This window comes from Pygoscelis adeliae, unplaced genomic scaffold, assembly GCF_000699105.1.
Source record: "Pygoscelis adeliae isolate BGI_AS28 unplaced genomic scaffold, ASM69910v1 Scaffold22, whole genome shotgun sequence".
In the NCBI taxonomy this organism is placed as follows: domain Eukaryota; kingdom Metazoa; phylum Chordata; class Aves; order Sphenisciformes; family Spheniscidae; genus Pygoscelis; species Pygoscelis adeliae.
The window spans coordinates 3,235,746-3,254,454 of NW_008824350.1; the positions used below are offsets into that span (position 1 = coordinate 3,235,746).

Consider the following 18,709-nt stretch of genomic DNA (forward strand, 5'->3'; position numbering starts at 1 on the left):
GATGTCTCTAAAGCATTTGAATTTTAAATTATCTATAATATGTCCTTGTGTTGTGAAAAAGACATTGTTATCTCATTTGTTTAGACAGAGAACACAAGCTTTGTATGTGTGGGAGAAGGAAAGAGAAGCTCTTTTTTTATAGTTAAGCAAAAATACCCAGTTGTTGGGGGGGATAAAAAAATATTTCTAGAGAAGTGCAAATGAGTCATGTCATGCTTAATTCAATACTAAAATAACCTCAGAACATTTCCAAGGCATCAAAATTCTATAATCTTATAAAAGTAATAGGCAGGAGGTACCCTTTTTATAAAATAAACACAGAATCATGGAAAGATTTAGGTTGTAGAACATCTGAAAGCCATGTAGTATGACCTCCCAAAAAGAATATCGGCATCAATTCAGTACTTTTGTATACAGTGTTTTTCATAAGATACATCTTTACATGTAATCTTGACTAATAGAGTTCTATTTATGACTGCTTAAAGAAGGATAATTATACATTTTTTAAAAAATCAGTTAAATGCTGCAGAGAGCATCCAAAACAAGAGCATGTGTGGGCTAGACAAACCTCCGTCAGGAATGATTCAGGTGTAGTTGATTTGTGTTAGGAATGGATTAGGTAATACCTAGGCATCCCTTCCAGGAATACTTCTCTTAATAGCCATTGACTATTTATTGATCCTTTGTAGTATGCTCCTTAAGATTACACAAGATAAAGACAGATTTGAACAGCGCAAGAGGAGTTTAGAATGAGCTGAATTGAAATCTGCAGCTCTTTTGGTATGTCAGAGTAATGAGGTAATGATGCATGCAACTGTTGTCTCTTAGCCCTTGGTCTTTTTTGTTGTTAATTCTTTTCTCTTTTGTTTATTTGTTTTGCAGCTTAACAAATTTGAAATGAAAAGTCGGTTAAGTCGATTTATAGCTGAAGACCCGCTGGATCTGCTCCTGCCAAGGGAAGAAGCCATCAGGCTAAGCACCGAAGCCTTCCGATTGTGGGCTGTGGCGGCTGGGGCTGGTCAGGCCTGTGATCTCTACAGGTACAGTCCAAAGCTGGAGAAATGGGGGTGGAGGGCACAGCAGAGAAAATGGACATCCTGTTCCAGAGGGGCAAATATAGGGATCTCTAGACCTAGTCTCTACTCCCTTTAGGGAGTCTTATCTCCCTTTCTCTGGCCTCCTGCAGTAAAACTCACAGTTTCTAAAAGTATTTGTGTTGAGTATTGTCTTTTTTCTGGTTGTTCTTTATCTCCTGTGTTTAAGCACTGATATTTTGTTGTTTCTCCTCTGTACTATAGGAGATCACCCTAACTTTTTAGGGCTGCATCTTTTTCCCCTTGAAGGCATGAATAATCTGTGCTTCTGTGACATCAAGATACATAGTTTGCAGCACACCTAGGATTGAATCTGATGACGTAAAGGCAGTCTATGGGCAGCAGTCACCAGCATGCATGCTAAGTGAGGCAGACTGATGCAGACAAACTCTTGCATGCTGCATCGACTTTCAGTTCAGTACAAGTTCTTGTGCTTGACCGTCAAGGTCTGCACTGGGATAAGTCTGACCTACCTCAAGCATTGAATCTTCTTCCTGTAATTGCACTGACTTGTAAGCACAGAGATGGCTATGGCATTGCTCTGAAGAGGAGTAAAAGGGAGGCCAGTATTAAGTTTCAGAAGGGAGATTCTCTCTCTGCAGCAGCATTTTGTGGTCTCCAGCCCAATCAGGTGTATTGGCTAATAAATAATAAAAACTGTATATAATTTTTTAGCACTGTAAGCAATGTTTAGGAAAGAGAAACAGCAGAAGATTCCTTAAATTTGCATGATTATAACTGTGGATACTTTGGCTGAGAATTTGAGAACTAGGGAAACAAAAAAATAAAAGTAGTTTTCCAAGACATTATCGGAATGCTTGGAGGAAGAGTATTAGGTGGGTCCCATTCAGATGAATTTGGAATGACAGTATTCTTCATCATCTCTTTTCCATGTCTGTTTATTTTTGTTATTTTGGTGGTGGTGATGGTTCTCATAATCTCATTTTAGCGATCTTTATAAATATGTGATGGGAGGGTGTAAAGAAGATAGAGCCAGGTTCTTCTAGGGGTATGAAGTGAAAGTACAAGAAGCAATGGACACAAATGGAAATACAGGAAATTTCACTTCAGTGTAAGAAAAAATTTTTTACAATTTTTTACAAGTGAATGCAATCAAACACTGCAGCAGGTTGCACAAGAAGATTGTGGACTCTCCATCCTTGAAGAGATTCAGAATCCAACTGGACAGGTTCCTGGGCAGACTTGCTCTAGCTGACCTGGCTTGAGCTGGGAGTTGAACTATAGATGATCTCCAGAGACCCCTTCCAACCTCAGCTATTCTGTGCTTCATACTATAGGGATCTCTACCCTGTGCTGGTGAGGATACTGCAGTCCCTGCCTGAATTGCTCAGCACTTGCCGTGGGAAGAGCCCTGTGATTGAGTTGTCTGTCCAGCGAGCTACGGCAGTAGTTACTCTGCTGATACATGTGACGCAAACAGCAGGCTACACAGCAGAGCTGCAGGCCAAGCTGAGCAGGTAGGCCCTCTTTGTCACCAGTTCTGTGTATCTGAGTAGTTGGCATCCTGTCTTCCCTCTCTTTGATTTGGAGACCTGGCTATTGCCTTCTGTTTTCCCTTCATTTTGGATGGTTTACTGTCCCACATGTGAATCCCTGCATGGTGGGATGTATTCCCTCTGACACAAGGTCAGAAGGGGTATCTAACCTGACAGCTGTATACCTGCTAGCCTGATAAGAGGCAGGAGTGAAAATCTGCATTCAGCTATGGGGCAGAAGGGCAGTGTTAGCCAAATGCCCTGCTGAAAGGAGCTAGGAATTTCCTTTGACCTTCCCTTTGGGGAAAAGAAAGTAACCTCCCTGAGGTTTGGAGGAAAGAACCTCTCTGCAGAGACCAAGATGGGTCAGGATTAAGAGGTTGTTGGTTTTGATAGACATCAAAGCAGTAGGATTTGCTGAAGACACAGGTACTTTTTCTGGTGAAAAGCAAGAAACTCTGTAACTAAAGCTGGATACTGAGGTAGTGTGTCCGGTAAAGCTAGAGTATAGCTCAAGGACAGAGTAGGATAGGTGAAGAAACTTCAGCCTTCAGGAGTAGATTCTGCATTCGTCCTTTCTGCCTAAATTGATTTGGTCTGGTCTGTGGGACCGTGCAAAGATTTCTCCCCCCCGGTGGCTGTTGCCAGGTATCGCCTTCCAGACTACATGCAATTGGACATCTTGCTATTAAAAATGATGGTTTAGAGAGACAATTGTTTCTGAGACATATTCGCTGTCCTGTGTTATTCTTCCATTGTGTTTCACTAATAGCTCAGAAGATAGTGAACAGATTCCACCTCCTCCAGTAGCATGGAATCAAGTGTCAGGCTTACAGCCCTTCCTTGAGACCAGTCTGAAAAAATTCCTCCAGGAGATATCCCAGACAGAAACTTGGCAAACTCTCCAGCCTCTGACCACAACTTATGTGATCTACCTGGGAGTTTATTACAGTGCTTGCAGCCAACAGGTAAGGCCTGAAAATACAGGGTGTCTTTTCATCTCACCAGCATCAGCTTGTGTATTACCTCTGAAAACCTGAACTTACAGGCAATGCTGAAAAAGACAGACATTGAGGCATCTAGCTGAGGACTAGATTTTGTCTACTACAGCTCATATTCAGGCTGCATGGCATTTAGGGTCAGGTAAGTCTGCTGATCCTTCACATTAGCAGTGCCAAATATCACTGTCTTCCTTTCTTGTCCTTTCTTCCTTTGGGCTCAGAGTCTCAATCAAGGTATGTCCTAGTGCTGTGACTGTTCTGATTTACTGCAGAGATCCAAAGCATGAAGCAAATATGACCTAATTTAGTTTGGCAGTCCTTTCTCCTTGTGGCCTAAATCAAGTTGCGCATTTTCTCATTTGCTGTGGTCTGAGAGCTTACATGTGGACAGCTACACTGCAATAATCTGGTTGGAAGATTGAGCATTGAGGGTCATGCCATATGAACTTTGGATAGGAAACAATAAAGATAAATTTATTTGCTGCCCCACTGACATTCAAGGTCAAATTCTGTAACCCAGTTACAGTTGTAGTATGTGACCATCTTTTAAAGTGAGTTTTCTGAAGGTGACACATCAGTGTGACGCTGTTGAAGAATAATGTCTTATACTTTAGCTACCTTAAAGATTCATGTTTTAAAGATAAATGGAGATTTCCTCTTTTCTGCCCAACTGACTTGCCTGAGTTCTGACCTGGGAGAGCTGTCTTCAGGGTGTGGGGGTAATGTAATGGCTGTAGTTATTCACACTTCTGCAACTCCTCTGAAACTTGCCCAAAGCAACTGAGTTTGTTAGCTGTGGCTGGGGTGGAAACTGCCAGTATCTTTCAGTGCCCCAAAGGTTGGTAGTACCCTTCATATGCTGTCATTAGGTCCTGAGCATTAGAGAACCAGAATACTCCTTTTCAACCTTTATAGATAACCCAGAAGAGTGGCTGACAAAATAATTTCTTAAGTCCTTGAACTATGACATAAGATTTCTTTATTTCCACTTAAAAAGAGGTTCAGTCATCTACCTGTGGTTAGCTAATCTGATTTAAAAAAAAAAAAAAAATTGCATGTAGCACATTTGAATGGACTAGTGCAAAAAAGAAAAATCAACTTGTATAGTAACTAGATTAGTGTATACTGGAACCGTCTTGGAATATTTTTGTTAGACGACTAAGAACTAAGGTTAACATCTTCATGTAGATTTTGCTGATTTCTGGAGGGGATTTCACCTGGGGGAAAATCAGGTGTTATGTTATAGAAATTAGTATTTCTGTATCTTAAAGCAGCATTCTAATGAAGGGAAAGAACATTAAAATTTGCCAGCATGTTCCTTCAACATGGAATACTGCTTACTAGGGTCGGAAGAATTCGGATGGTTCTCTAAAACCCACAGATCCTCCTCTGTGCAGTGTTCATCCACAGTCATGCTTTGATGGGTAGGTCAATTGCACTTTATACAGTTGATTTTTTTTTTTTTTTTTAAATTTTCTTGGAGACCCTCATGGTGCCACTCTGCTTTATCAAGGTAGTTCTGATCACCTTTGTGTCATCTTAAAGTTAAATGGAAAGATCAGCACGTAGATGGTATGGGGAGCGGGGTTTAGCCAATTAGGGCAAGCTTTCATTTAGAGAATTGTGATCCCAAGGATCCCATACCTTACTTCCAGCCAATTAAGAAATCTCTGTGATGCGTTTTAATACTTGGATGCAAGAAAACCTTGAGGTGCCAGCTCTCAGCTTCCAGCAGTGAGGCCAGCTCTAACCTAGAGCAGTACCACTTTGTAGATGATGTGGTCTGGCAAAAAGATAATAAGCACAGAGAAAGCAATTAAATCAACCTGCCTTCTTGCCCTCACTGGAATGCCTTCATTCACCATCTTTTCCTGTCTGTCTTCATGTCTTCTGCAGCCATCGGTCAATCCAATTGACTGCTTAGAGGAACTGGAACGTTTGACATCTGAGGTGCTGCAGCCCCTTCTCAGCCAGCCAGCCATACACAGCATGTGGGACCTGCTCAGGTAAAATCATTTCACTGTAAGATGCTGTTGCCAGAAGCTAAGGGAGCCTCATTTCTATACTGTACTGTGTGGCAGTTTTCCCCGTCCCGTTTCTTTCCCCTGCACACATGTGCTCCATATGTGTGAATTAGAGTGCAGTAGGGCTCTGTCTACACCCTGCTCTGTCCCCTCTCCCCTCAAAGCAAAAAACATGATAGCCACAGAAGTTCTCCAGTTCCTCCTTTCCTACTGGTGCTGCTGCAGGGTCTGCGTCTCTGCCCTTCCATGTAGCTGTGTTTTTCGTATCAATTTCAGATTGATTTTAGTCACTTTTGGCTTTGATTCTTCTTTGGTTTCACTGGTTTAAGAAAAAAACAAATAGTAACATCAATTGGAGTCCCTCTTACATCAGGGAGGTGAGTGTGTGCGTGTATGTACCATTCATGTGCTCTGTGTGAGGCTGCTTATATAAAATAATTTAAACTAGACTGTCGTCTTTAAGCTCCTGCAGAACTTCACTAAGGCTTTGAAAGCCCCTGCAAGAAAGTGAAAGGCCAGATACCAAACTGTTCTTTCAGACATTTGGAAAACATAAACTTTGTCTCTGGCTCTGGGAACTGTTAAGCACTGCAGATATCCTGCCTTTCTGCTGTAGAGGGAGCCTCCCTACTAGCCTGTGATCAATCCTCTCGAGAGGGGGAACCTAAAAAGCCTAACTTGTAGTCAGGGAGACATCCGTCTGCTTCTGAGAACATCTGATATAAGGGGCACTTGAAATCTTTGGTTTTAAGTGGTATTTGAATGGTCACCAAACAGTTTGGCCCATGTTCTTTCATGACTGAGAACTGAGGTCTGAAGCTCTTAGCACCAAAGCTTCTAACGCAAGGGTACTCATTAGACCCTTTCCTGCCTGTCCTTGAGGTCTGAAAACAATGGGTTTGGTCAAGCTGTAAAAGCCCATCAGCAAGAATTCTCCTAGGCTGTTCTTAACACTGGCTGGTAAAAATGAAGAGTCAGCTAATCTCTGCCTTAATATTTTGACAATCTTGTCTAAACATTTTGGGCAGATTAGGTCCAGGAGTTCAGGGTACTCTGTGAGCCCCAGATGTGTTCACGCATCTTCTACATGGTAATGCCAGTGGAAAGAAGAGCAATGCATTTAAAGAATTAGTTCTCTGTCACAGAGTAATGATATGGGTCTTTGACAGGCTTTGTTCTGTTGCCCCATTACCGTTGAGCAACATGCTTATGGTCACTCTTCCTTGTAGTGGTCTTGCCTGTACAGACATGGGTATGGCTAGTGTGGGCCCTGTAAGCACTGCTGGTATGAAAAGTTCTAGTTTTGCCTGCGGAGAGTGAGCACACACACCAAGAGCGGTATGCACAGTCACATTGACGTACATTAAAGCTAGATTCTTTCTGAATACACTTTAAAAATATGCATTTCATGAGTACATATGGGGCAGCATTTTTGCAATGTCAATTTTAGATATAAGCTGGCTTTTTGGCTTTGCCTGCCAATTTATTATTGAAATGTCTTGAGTGGGTGGGCAGCTTTATTAGCCTGGTTTACGTATGTACGTATTTACGTGGGGAGATGTGTACTTTTTTTTAATCAAAGGCCCAATGCTTTCAAATGTTTGATATCAGAGATGTGTCACTGCACGAGTATTTCTGCACATCATGAACAATTTGGCTGAAGATCAGAATTCATGACAGCTCACTATCATTAGCTTGTATGGCGATCGTTCTTACTTGACCAACTGTGATACTAGTTTTTTTTCTTGCACAGGCTTCGGGGCTTCTGTTTTACTGCAATGGGTGGCACAGTTCAGATAGTAACATTCCTACAAGATAATTCTTCAGTAGTATGAGTGCTTTTGACCTGACCCGTCTCTCTTTATCTGTTCACACAGGCCATGTTCTGCTTTGTGCAACCCTCTGTCCTGTTCCCCAGCACCAGAATCTGTCTTCAACATTGCATCTCTGAGTTGCACTGGAGACAAACCTCCTTTGAGCCTGGTTGGCTCCAAGTCACCTTTCCCCTTCCTCACTGCCCTCCTATTTCTCATCAATAGCATCACTCGCATTCACAAAGGCCTGACCAGCAAGGTGAGAATAGGCTTTTTCACCGTAGGTTCTAGGTGAATGATGATATGCTTGTGAGGGAGGTTAGTATTTGTATCTTCCCAGGCTTAAGAGTGATGTTAGTAGGACTATTAAAAAAAGGACTTCTTGTGTATTTTTATTTTAAAAATATCAAAGTACTATAGAGAGAAATACCCCCCATTTTCAGAATAGGTGGGACGAGGATCTGAAAAATATCTTCTGTCTTTCAATTCCAATATCCAGTTGACATTGGGAAGCTGGAATTATAGAGCATGATGACGCTTAAAGGAGGGATTTATAAAGAACATTGAGAAGGGTTAAATAATTGTTGTTTGGCTAAGCAAAATAGATAACAGTGTCAGAGGAGGAAAGGGATGGTTGAAGCGTATATAACAAAGAAAAACGGGATAAAATTAAACGAGAATGAGTGCTACAGTGACTGAAGGGGTTTCTTCCACTTCTGGTTGCCCTGAATTTTTAGAATGAGAGAGTCATGGAAGACTGCAAACTCTGAAGGGGAAATGGCAGAGCCCTAGAGAGATGGAGCATCTAGCATAAGCTTTCTCAGAACCTTCCTCTGTCATCTTGAATTAGCTGACTGGTTACTAATAGCAGTATCTGGACAGATGAGAGAAAAACTTCCTAAGCCACTGGCCAGACTTTGGCCTTACAAAGCACTATGGAAAATGTAGGCAGTGACTATTGGTTACCTGTGGTGGGGATGGTCATGATGAGTGCAGGTGAGACCTGAGGCAGAAAAGCAGATATTTATCAGGCTATTTTTAAATATCCCTTTTGGAGTAGCCAAGAGGAATTCTCATGGGAGAAGGTAGGGGGTAGGCCTTGGAGAGAGCTATGTTTTACTTTCCTCCAAGCACGAACTGTCTTAGTAGTATTTGTCTCCACTTCTGATTCTTTTATAGTACAGCTCTGTGCTGGGCTTCAGAGGCTTGAAGGATTATCTGCATCAAAGCTGGCAGACCAGACCTCCCTCTGTAACTCCCTCATCTGCGTGGATCCTGCGCCATGAATATCATCTGCAGTATTTTGTGTTAGCATTGGCTCGGAGAATGGTATTGTTATTAGTCCTTCCATTTCTTTCACCCGAGGAATTGACTTTACCCTGGCCTCTCCAACTCAGTGTGTCAGACTGGCAACTGGTCTTTGCATCCATGTTCTTTCTTATATTTGACTTAGGTCTGGTGACTCTTCAGCTGTCTTTTAATGCCCCATTAGCAAATAATATCTTTACAGTTACTGATGTGGCGATTTAGATCCAAAATACTTTGGATGGCAAAATTATATTTTTGCCTGTCTTTGGGCTAGAGTGAGAACAAAGTTTCCAAGTGTGCTGCTGAAAAAGATGTCTATCTAAGACAATTCAGGGAAGCAGAAAGATCATGGTATGAATGCTGACAGTTGTTGTAGTCTGCCTCAGTCTCTGTCTTTCCAGCGAGATCTATGTCTCGGTTGACCCTCCTGTCCTTGTTGATTGCCTTGTTGACAAATGATACAGTGCATTTATCTGTTGTTTTGTTTCCTGTACAGGCAGGCACTTGTCCGGATTATGCCCAGCATGCCTCACTCCATCACTGTGTTGCTATGGCATTGCTAAGCCGTCTGTTGCCAGGGAGTGAGCATCTGGCTTACGAGGTGCTACTGGATCTTGCCTTTAATCCAGAGTTTCTTCCGTAAGCTTTGCATTTTTTCCTTTCTGTAGTCTGGTACAGGGGAAAACTTGGGGAAAAAAGGAAAAAGCACATGTTGGCACTGCAATTTTGTCATAATTTTTGGCTTTTAATAGGGCCTGTATTCAAATTTTAGTTACTCATTGGCATATTCTCCAGTCACGGAGCCTTCTAATCAGACCCACAGTGTGGTTACAGATTTCTCTCTGATGTACCAATGTTGAGAAATGTGACCAGTTTCTTTTGATCTCTTCTGTGGCAAGAGTCCTGTGATTCCTGATAGAACTGCTTCTCACTAAGGCCCTGCATCTGCTCTCCTTGAGAGTAGCGAGTCTAGAAAATATATGGGAGTTTGACATAGCTTGAAAAGCTTATTAAATCTTCCTCAAACCCTTATTATACAAGTTCTTACACAAATTTTTGCTGATTTGACAACTGTGATGTCTTCCACCTTGCACGGGAAGAAATCATGAGCATCTCAAATGTGAAGCCTCCCATATCTGGCCAAGAAAATGGTAGCAGTTTATCTTGTTCATCACTGTCTCTTTGAAATTTGCCATGGCGCATCCCTGTAGGAGGTTGGACCAAGGTGCTGCAAGGAGATACTATAGTTTTCCTGAAAGAAGGAAAGTTTGTGGGTGGGTTTGTTTGGGTGTTGGGGTTTTTTGGGTTTGCTTGTTTGTTTTGGAGTGTTTTGGGGTTTTTTTTTGGGGGGGGGAGGTTTTTTATTTTTTGGTGGAGTTTTTTTGGTGTTTGGGTTTTTTGGGTGTGTTGTGTTTTTTGGGGGTTTTTTTGTTTGTTTTTGTTTTTTTTTTTAAATACCTGCTATCTGACAGCCATTTTGTGAGAATTTGGCAAGTAATCTGAGACCATGGTCAGTCTCTGGTCTGAGATCGTGGCACATGGATTTGACAAACACCACCCCCCAATTTCTAACTACTAGTCTGTATGGTTCCCCTGACCTTGCCACTGCCAGCTGCAAAGCTACTGTTTCGAGAATTGTCTTACTGATTCATGTAGGCCTTATATGATATGTGGTATTTCACCTCAGCACCCTGACAGCTGTGATGGTAAGTAGACTGCCTCTCTGGACAAGGGGTTGCAGCCTCCACACCAGAGGCTGGCATTGTGTGGATGTTTTTCATGGCAAGGCCTTAGTGTTGCTAACTCCACATGTAGTTCTGTGAATTCCCTGTAAATACCGAGATAGCTGATTCTTTACAGGTGCTCAGTATTATCATAGCTGAACGCTGTAGAAAGTGGTGTGAGTGCTGTGCATATACTACTCTCCCTGATCTGGCAAGATTGTAGAGATGAATTTCTGTGGTGTTTTGTTAGTTTGGTGGTTTTGGGGTTGTTTTGTTTGTTTGTTTTTGGGTTTTTTTTTGTTTCTTAAACTGATGTTTATCTTTATCTTACAGTGAAGGGAAAGCTGGAGGGCCAGAAGCAGCTGACTTCTCTGATATCCTGCATCTGGGTACCAGTGCCAAACTGGCACAGCCTGACTCTGCGGCAGCGTTTTTTTCAAAGGCTACTCGTGGTGCCCTGCTGAGAGAATCGTACCAGAATCTGCCTTTCATCCGCTCCTGCTACCTTTCTCATTTTGTCCACTTGCAACCTACCCTTATGCGTTCCCAAGCATCTTACCAAGGACGGAATTACCTCATCCAGTCAATGCTGCTTCCTGAGGTCAAAGGGCCCATCCTGCCTTCAGACTGGCCATTCTTTCCACTTATCAGCCTCTACAACAAAGTGACTAATGCAGAGACAGGTGGGGCTGTACTGAACTCTGTCCCACTTGATCTTGTCAACACTGTGACCTGGAACCTGCAGTGGGTCTTGTTGCTGGAAACCTGGCGTGCTCAAACCCTTCAGAGCATCCCTACTGCTGCCAAACTTGCACGGCTTATGTGTGTCTTCCTCACAGGCTGTGACCTCTTTCTAGAAGCACCAATCCACCGCTACACAGCTGCCCTTCTCTCTGTGTATTGCCAACCCAAGGCATTGGACTCGCTGAACTTGGATGCTCCTCTCCCTGGTTTGGCTTCCTTCCACGATCTCTATATAAGTCTCCTGGAGCAGTTTGAAGGTGTCTCCTTTGGAGATCCACTCTTTGGAGTCTTTGTTCTTCTACCTCTACAGAAGCGTTTCAGCGTTCATCTGCGTCTCTCTGTTTTTGGGGAGCACACAGGTATCCTGCGGGCACTGGGAGTGCCTCTCCGGCAGGTAATCTTGGCTTATGGTAGTTGCCTGTCACTGCGTATTTCTGGGTTAGTGGGCTCTTGCCTGTGTTTCTCCAACCTTAATTTGGGCATCCTCCCAGCACTTCCCCTTCTTCTCATCCCTCCTTGTCCAGTAGAATAATCATGCTTTCTTTGCTTAGAAGCTTTTCATTCTCCCTGAAGAAAGTCCAATGCATGGAATGTAAAATAGAATAAGAATGGAGAGCAATGTTCTTTTGATTTAGGGCTGTGACAGCAGTGTATACATTTTTTTGTTGTTATTTCCTTTTTTTTAAATTTTTTAAACAGCTTGATTGATTGTAAATCTGAGGAACAGAGTCCAGCCCCTGTAGGTGCAGGCCCTTGTCACATAATCATTTTCACAAACCTGTTGAACTTTGTTTTGAGGGCAGATAGTGTGTATATGTGGAGGGCAGGAGCTGTGAAATTGTTCAGTCTTCAGTGGAAACTGTCCCACACCCTGCTTGGTCTAATGATTGAGAACCTCCTTCTAATTTATGGTCTGTATGTATGAAGGGCTAGTCTGCACTCCATGTTCTTCTGCCAGCAATTACCGTTCCCTTAAACGAATCTTTTCTCACCTTGGTGAGAACCTTTTCCTTGCCCAATGCATGGACAAACAGCTGTTTTCCCTCTCAACCATGTTTCCACATTTAGTTATACTGGAGTTGTGCTTTGCTGGGTAACTCTGAAAAATTTGATCTGTCAAGTGCAGGACTACAGTTCTTCTGAATGAGCAGAGCACAACAGATGGAATTTAGCTAGCTTTAAGTTCTATGTCAGTTGACAGACAATACCTGGTCTAGCCTAAAGTTTGCTAATACACAGATAACCTTTCAAAATTTTTTTCCAAATCACTGTGAACCATCAGTTTACATGAGATCAGTGCTTTCCATTGTATGGTTGCAACGCTGTTCCTCTGGTTGTAGTAGCCCTGCAGCCAGTTTTTCCATATCATTATGGCCATATGAGCCTTTGTTTCTTAAGCCAAATAAGCCGAGATATTCTGGCCTGCTTCATATGATAAGCTCTCTGTGTTCTCTTGATGTTCCCAGTAGCCCTTCCTTGTCTCTATTCCAGTTCCACAAATTATGTAGGAACAGAGCTGAACACCGTATTTCAGATGAAAGCCTTGATTCTATGTCACGTGCTTTATCTTGTCTTGATCCCTCAACACCAGATCCCCCAGTACCATCAGAATTGTGGCATGTTACAATGGAGAACATTTCAAAGCAGATTGTTTTTCATGTGCGTAGAAACTTTTTAAATGCTGAATACTTTGAACAATGTTTTCAGTGTCGTGTTGGTTGAAAACAAACTATGTGTTGGATAATTTGAGCAAGATCACTTGAGGAGGTGTTGTTCGTTTGGGTTTTTTCCCTTTTTGTCTTAAGTTGAGTTCAAAGTACCCTGTAAAATCAATTATTGTCTTTAATCATGCAAAGAAGATGCTCCAAAGTGAAATACATAATTTTAGCCCTAAAGAACTTATCTCAAAATTGAGAAGAATAAAAATTGGACTTCTTGGAGAAGAATAAAACCTTTGGCTTTTGAAATTTGTGTTTAACTACCTTGCTAATTTGAGAATGAGAGGAGATTAGCAGCAGGATTTTGACCTGCAATAGCTACAAATACTGTTATCTAGTTCTTGTAGTAATTGAACTCAAAGCACTGAGCCCATTGGAACCAAGATGAATTTTATTCTTCTTTGAGAAGAATAAAAATTGGAGAGGGGAGAAGCAAACAAAACCAAGTTGTTACTAAAGCTTTTCTAATCTATTTTTTGAAGCTAGACAGTGAAGTCAGAAAATGTTGGAAACTTCGCTTAACACCACCATTAACTCTGGCACATATATCTGCTTTCCTTTTCTGGCTAAACGCATAGGTCAGTGTAAGCCTCTCTGGTACATTAGCAGGATGCGGTGCTGTCAAAAGTACTCTGTCTCCTCACTTTGAAACCACTCTTCTTACCTGTGCCAAAAAGCCACTACAGTGATTTAACCAGTAAAACATCTCTCCATAAAGCTGAAGAGGTCTTGAGGATGTTTTGTCAAAGCCATGTCACATCGGTCAGTACGGGCAGTAACAGCTCTGCTCCAAATGGGAGTTGTGCCAGCAAGGTACATCGTGTTATATGGGAGTGCACGCACAAACAGCTGGGCAAGGGCACCCTAAAGTCATGAACTTCCCCTCGCTACTTAGACCCTGACAAAACTGTAATGTTGCCTCTGGGTGGGTCTGTTGCAGTTTCCTGTGCCTCTTGAGCGATACACTTCCCCTCCTGAGGATAACCTGAACCTCCTGCGACTCTACTTCCGAACACTGGTCACTGGTGCACTGCGCCACACCTGGTGCCCTGTTCTTTACGTGGTGGCTGTGGCTCATGTCAACAGTTTTATTTTCTCCCAAGACAGCACAACACAGGTAGGTAATGGATAGCAGAACCTCAGGGCTGGAAGCTTTGGGTTTAGCATCTGCTCTTCCCAAGGGTCCAGTGTGGCTTGTGGACTGACCCTGGGCTTGAAAACAAAAATTGTAAGCAAATGTTTTGAGGACTGGTCAGCTGTTTGAGAATCCACATATGAGATGCGGACAGCAGCTCTTGTTCATCATACCCTAAAGCACTTGCATTAATGGTAGCCAATCCTACATAAACCTTTGAAGTCAGCAACTACGTGGGCTATAGTATGGGGCGGAGGGGGGGAGAATGAAGCAGAGAGGATGAGCTGATCAGGCAGAGAGAGCTTGTAATAGATTTAGCCTCTGCCTGGGGCAGTCTCAAGGTACAGAGTACTCTTTCCTTTCGCCTTGCTTGAATAACCAAGCAGAAACCCTCCCATGGCCTTGGGGCCTCTAGCAATGGTTACTTGTGCTAACACTTCACCTCTGATCTACAATTCTACCTGAAAGTTGAGAAGTCAGCTGAGTTTCGGGTCAGGGGAAGGAAGAGAGAGGCAGGATCCAAGCGATAGCCATCTCAAGCCCTTTCTGATAGAACAAGCTGCTCTTTGGTGCATCGTCATAATGAGCAAAGCATCCCTCTGGAGTGCTGTATGCCCGTGGGCAAAGGTAGCACTGTGCCATATTAAGCAAAGTGTGTGTTTTGTTCCCAGGAGGCTGATGCTGCTCGGAAAAGCATGCTGCGGAAGACATGGCTGTTGGTGGATGAGGTAGGATCTGTATGGTTCAGTTTGTGCCACTGGGACTTAAGTTTTTCAGACATGGTACTCTTACAGATTTACCTTTGGCTTTTGAAATTTGTGTTTAACTACCTTGCTAATTTGAGAATGAGAGGAGATTAGCAGCAGGATTTTGACCTGCAATAGCTATAAATACTGTTATCCAGTTCTTGTAGTAATTGAACTCAAAGCACTGAGCCCACTGGAACCAAGATGAATCTCCTGTATTGTATTTCCATGCCTCTGGCCCAAGCTGCATTATATCTGGGTAGTGAGAGGTCCTAGAGAGATGATTCTAGCACAACTATGAATAGGTGGCCAGCAGTGATCTTCCTTAACTCTTAGTTGGACGCTTACCCCGAAAAGAACAAAACAGATGTAACGTTTCTCTTTTTCTCAGGGAGCATGCCAAAGTCCATCATTTGTGTGACAGAGCTGGGTCATTTGGCCCTACATGTTTAGCGTCCAGGGTAAATTCTTAGATCCCATTCAAAACCCCATTTGGGCTTCTGGCAAGAAGTCATTGTGAGGAGACAGTGGAGTTGTGTTCAGAAGAGGAAATCTCATGCAAATCAAAAGTGAATTTTCTTGGAAGAAACTCACCTTTTATAGCTCTTCTATTGAAGATGATGCAATTAAATATGTTGGGCATGATGGAATTGTACTATCTGGCAGGTGACTGTTGTGTTGGAGACAGGATGGAAAAGATTAGATTCTTTTCAGACATGCTTAATGGCTGCTGTTTCTTTCTTCAGACCTTGAAAAAGCACCTACTCCACTACAGACTGCTGAATGCAGAGAGCCCTTTGGGATTTGACCTTTATGAGCAGCTCCCTCCCATGCGACTGAAGTACCTGCAGATCGTGACACAGAAAGAAAATAAGGAGAATGCACAGTGCTAGTCTCATAGCAAAACACTTGTGCAAGAAGAGGGCCAAGGGGAAGAATGAAAGACCTCAGTTTATGATTCACTGATGAAACTATGTGCGCTTCAGACAGTTTCAATGTCTTATGTGGACACTCTTGGCATCTTTGCAAAGTGAAGCACTAGTAGAATGCTCCCAGCCCTGCAGAACAATACACATCTTCTCAAGATGTGGCAATATGTGTGCGTGGCCTCTCCATGATGAATGCAGGAGCATTTTCATTCATTCTCTTTCAGGTTGATCTGCTTCTCCCCAGAGAAGGTGAGAATGTGTCTGAGAGGTGCTGGACTGTTGAATAAACTGAAGGAAGTGGAAAAGCTATTTCATTCAGTCAGGCTGGAGATTGTGGGTTCTCAAGATGATGTCTGTCTTCCCCAGATCTTTCCCTTGCTTTTTTTTGTACCCTGAGTTTTGAATGGTCCTTTCCCCACACTATCCCCTGCAAATAAAATCACAATATGGCAGGGAAGAAGCTGATCCTGAGAGCTTTTTTTTTTTAAATATATATACAAGCAGTTTTTCCAGGACAGTGTTCTGTGCACACGATCAGTCACACAGACATATTGTGTCAGACCTCTAAGAAATAGTACTTCCTAGTGCAGTGGTACAAACACTGGATATCCTCCTTTGGCTGTCTTTTGGATAGTCTCTGAACTGATTTCTTTTCTCCCTTAATTTGGTTACATGTATAACAAGATCAAGAATAATTTTCTTTGCAGGGCAGGATGCTTGGCAGTAACCACTCCCCATTAGAGAAAAAAACCTCAAGTATCTGCTTGTTTAACTAGAATATGTATTGGTTGCCCTCTGAGAAGAGGGGAATGTAATTAATTTTAAAGTGGAGTTCCTGAGCTTAAACCTAATTTAAAAATTCCTAATTTGATCCAACTTCTACATCCAAATTCCGTATTGCAGCCTCAGACACAAGGGCTACAAATATAGTGCCCTAAAAGGCTCATGGTGAGTGCCAGGTCAAGTCCAGAATTTACCGTAGGTGTGATCTCACCAGATGTTTTGTTTATATCCAATAATTTTTGCAGAACTACGGTCACTCTGACAGGCTTTTGTTTGGAGAACTTTTATGAATAAAACTTGTTAAAGTTATTTGTTTTGTTCTTATGAATAAATTCCTCTGGAAGGTGCAATGTAATGCCTAGCCTGAAGACCCAAGCTTCTCTCTTTACCTATCAAACAGGCCAAGCTAGCTTCCCTCCAAAGAAACCATGCCTATATTAACCTTGCTTCAGTAAATGTTCTAAGAAGAGTGTGAAACACTGTTAATAGGCCAGCCTATAATTGCTGAAATTGTTCCAGACAAGAAACAAATTCCATCTAGCAACTTTATGGCTGTGGTGCTGTCTTTGCGTTGGCAGTTTTCTAAGTGTACTAGTCCCTCTTAGGTTGCCAAAAAATACACAATTTCATCTTTCCCCCCCTTATTTCAGATAGGACATGGGTGGAACTGATGTTTCATTTTAATCTTTTTTTTTTAATCTTCTATTGCAGCTTTTGATCTGTGGTTTCTCTCTGCTGCAGATCGATGGCACATAAAGTAACAAAAGCACAGTGGTCAACATGGTTTGTTTGGGTTTTTTTGTTAACTATTTTAAAAGTACTTGATGTGATTAAAAGTTTAATCAAAGGCATTCAAGTTTCTATTCTGTCTAGATGGTGATAGCCCAGCAGCTGTCTTTCAGGAGCAACGGATGGTAAAATTTAAGGACTCTTAGCTGCCCATTTAAGAGCAGCCTTCATCAAGGACTTTACCTTTTGCTTTTCAGACCTCCAGTTGTAAAAACTCTTCCAGTCCTTTGTGCAATGCAGAGTTGAATTTTGTAATGTGTACAGGGTGTAAATAAATATTTTGATAGCTCTGCAATCTTTTTTGGAACTATGAGAATGCTCTCCTTTATTTAAATCTTTCTTAAGTTTGGATAGTTCTGTTTGCAATTTATCAATATCTTGGGAATGCTACTGCTGTGAGGAAATCCACTAAGCTTTGGAGCTCTGTAAGAGAGCTCTTCAAGCCAAAGGCATCATCCTGCTTGTGTGGTGGGTCATTACAGGGTACCAAATGCTGTGTGTACTTGGGGAAGGTGCAGGGTGGGTATTATGTGACTTGCTACAGGTGGGAAGACAATGGAAAAAAAAACTGCCCACGGATGGTATTTGTAGGTGATGAGAGAGGAGGTGGATTTCATTTATTTTGTGAACTCTGGGAAGGAAAGGATCAGGCTTTTGCCTGATTCTCAAAAGCCCTTGTTACCAGATGTTCCTCAAGCCATTGGTGTATGCCCAGAAAATACCTACATCTTTTGACATGAAATTCTGATGCAAGCATCAGCAATGGAGGGAAGGAAGGGAATGGATCCCAAATTGTTCTGCAGGCCACACTTCTGCGCAGAACATTCTAAGGACGCTGCATGCGAGCCGTAAGCTTTCAAAACTTTGGCTGTTACTTGAGATGGTACAGCAATCCTAAGCTTGAATTTTTTAAGGCTTTGGGCAGCCTTGTATCAGATTTCTCTGCAGAACACTAGAGGGCATTGCTTTATCTAGTTTAAATGAAAACTTTCTTAGCTTCAGTGTGATTGGGACTTAAAAAACCCCAACCAACCAACCCTTAAACCTGGTTTGAATTTTCCGCATTTTTTATTTTTGCATATACTTTTGGAGAAAGTGTGGAGAATTAAGTAATTTTTGATGTGATTGGTTGCTAAGAATCATTTAGTGCTTTGCCAGCAAGAGCATTTTGGAAAAATCCTGGAACAGTGAATGGAAGCTTAAAACTTAAACTGAAAGCAGTCTGAAGCAGGACCAAAGTGTGCCAGTTCTGTTGGTCCAGTTTAATCCTGATCAGAGTAAGTGAGGAGATGAAGAAGATGAAAACCACCCCAAAAATTGATGTGACTTCTTAACTCCTTATCAAAAGCTTGAGATTTCTTTGAGAAGAAAATAATTCTGGTGAAATAAGACCCACAAATAGGT

General features: G+C 42.2%; 1 protein-coding gene across 1 annotated transcript in view; it reads left to right on the forward strand.

Moving 5' to 3' along the window:
• RPAP1 (RNA polymerase II associated protein 1) overlaps positions 1–17,519 on the forward strand; it is a 38,140-nt gene extending 20,621 nt beyond the window's left edge. The window contains exons 14-24 of the mRNA XM_009319221.1: positions 883–1,040; positions 2,393–2,572; positions 3,363–3,558; positions 5,488–5,597; positions 7,493–7,688; positions 8,609–8,758; positions 9,234–9,376; positions 10,795–11,599; positions 13,864–14,040; positions 14,730–14,786; positions 15,551–17,519. Of these exons, the coding sequence (XP_009317496.1) occupies positions 883–1,040; positions 2,393–2,572; positions 3,363–3,558; positions 5,488–5,597; positions 7,493–7,688; positions 8,609–8,758; positions 9,234–9,376; positions 10,795–11,599; positions 13,864–14,040; positions 14,730–14,786; positions 15,551–15,697 (2,319 nt within the window). The 3' untranslated portion in view covers positions 15,698–17,519. The remainder of the gene's footprint in view (positions 1–882; positions 1,041–2,392; positions 2,573–3,362; positions 3,559–5,487; positions 5,598–7,492; positions 7,689–8,608; positions 8,759–9,233; positions 9,377–10,794; positions 11,600–13,863; positions 14,041–14,729; positions 14,787–15,550) is intronic.
• The last annotated feature ends 1,190 nt before the right edge of the window (positions 17,520–18,709 follow it).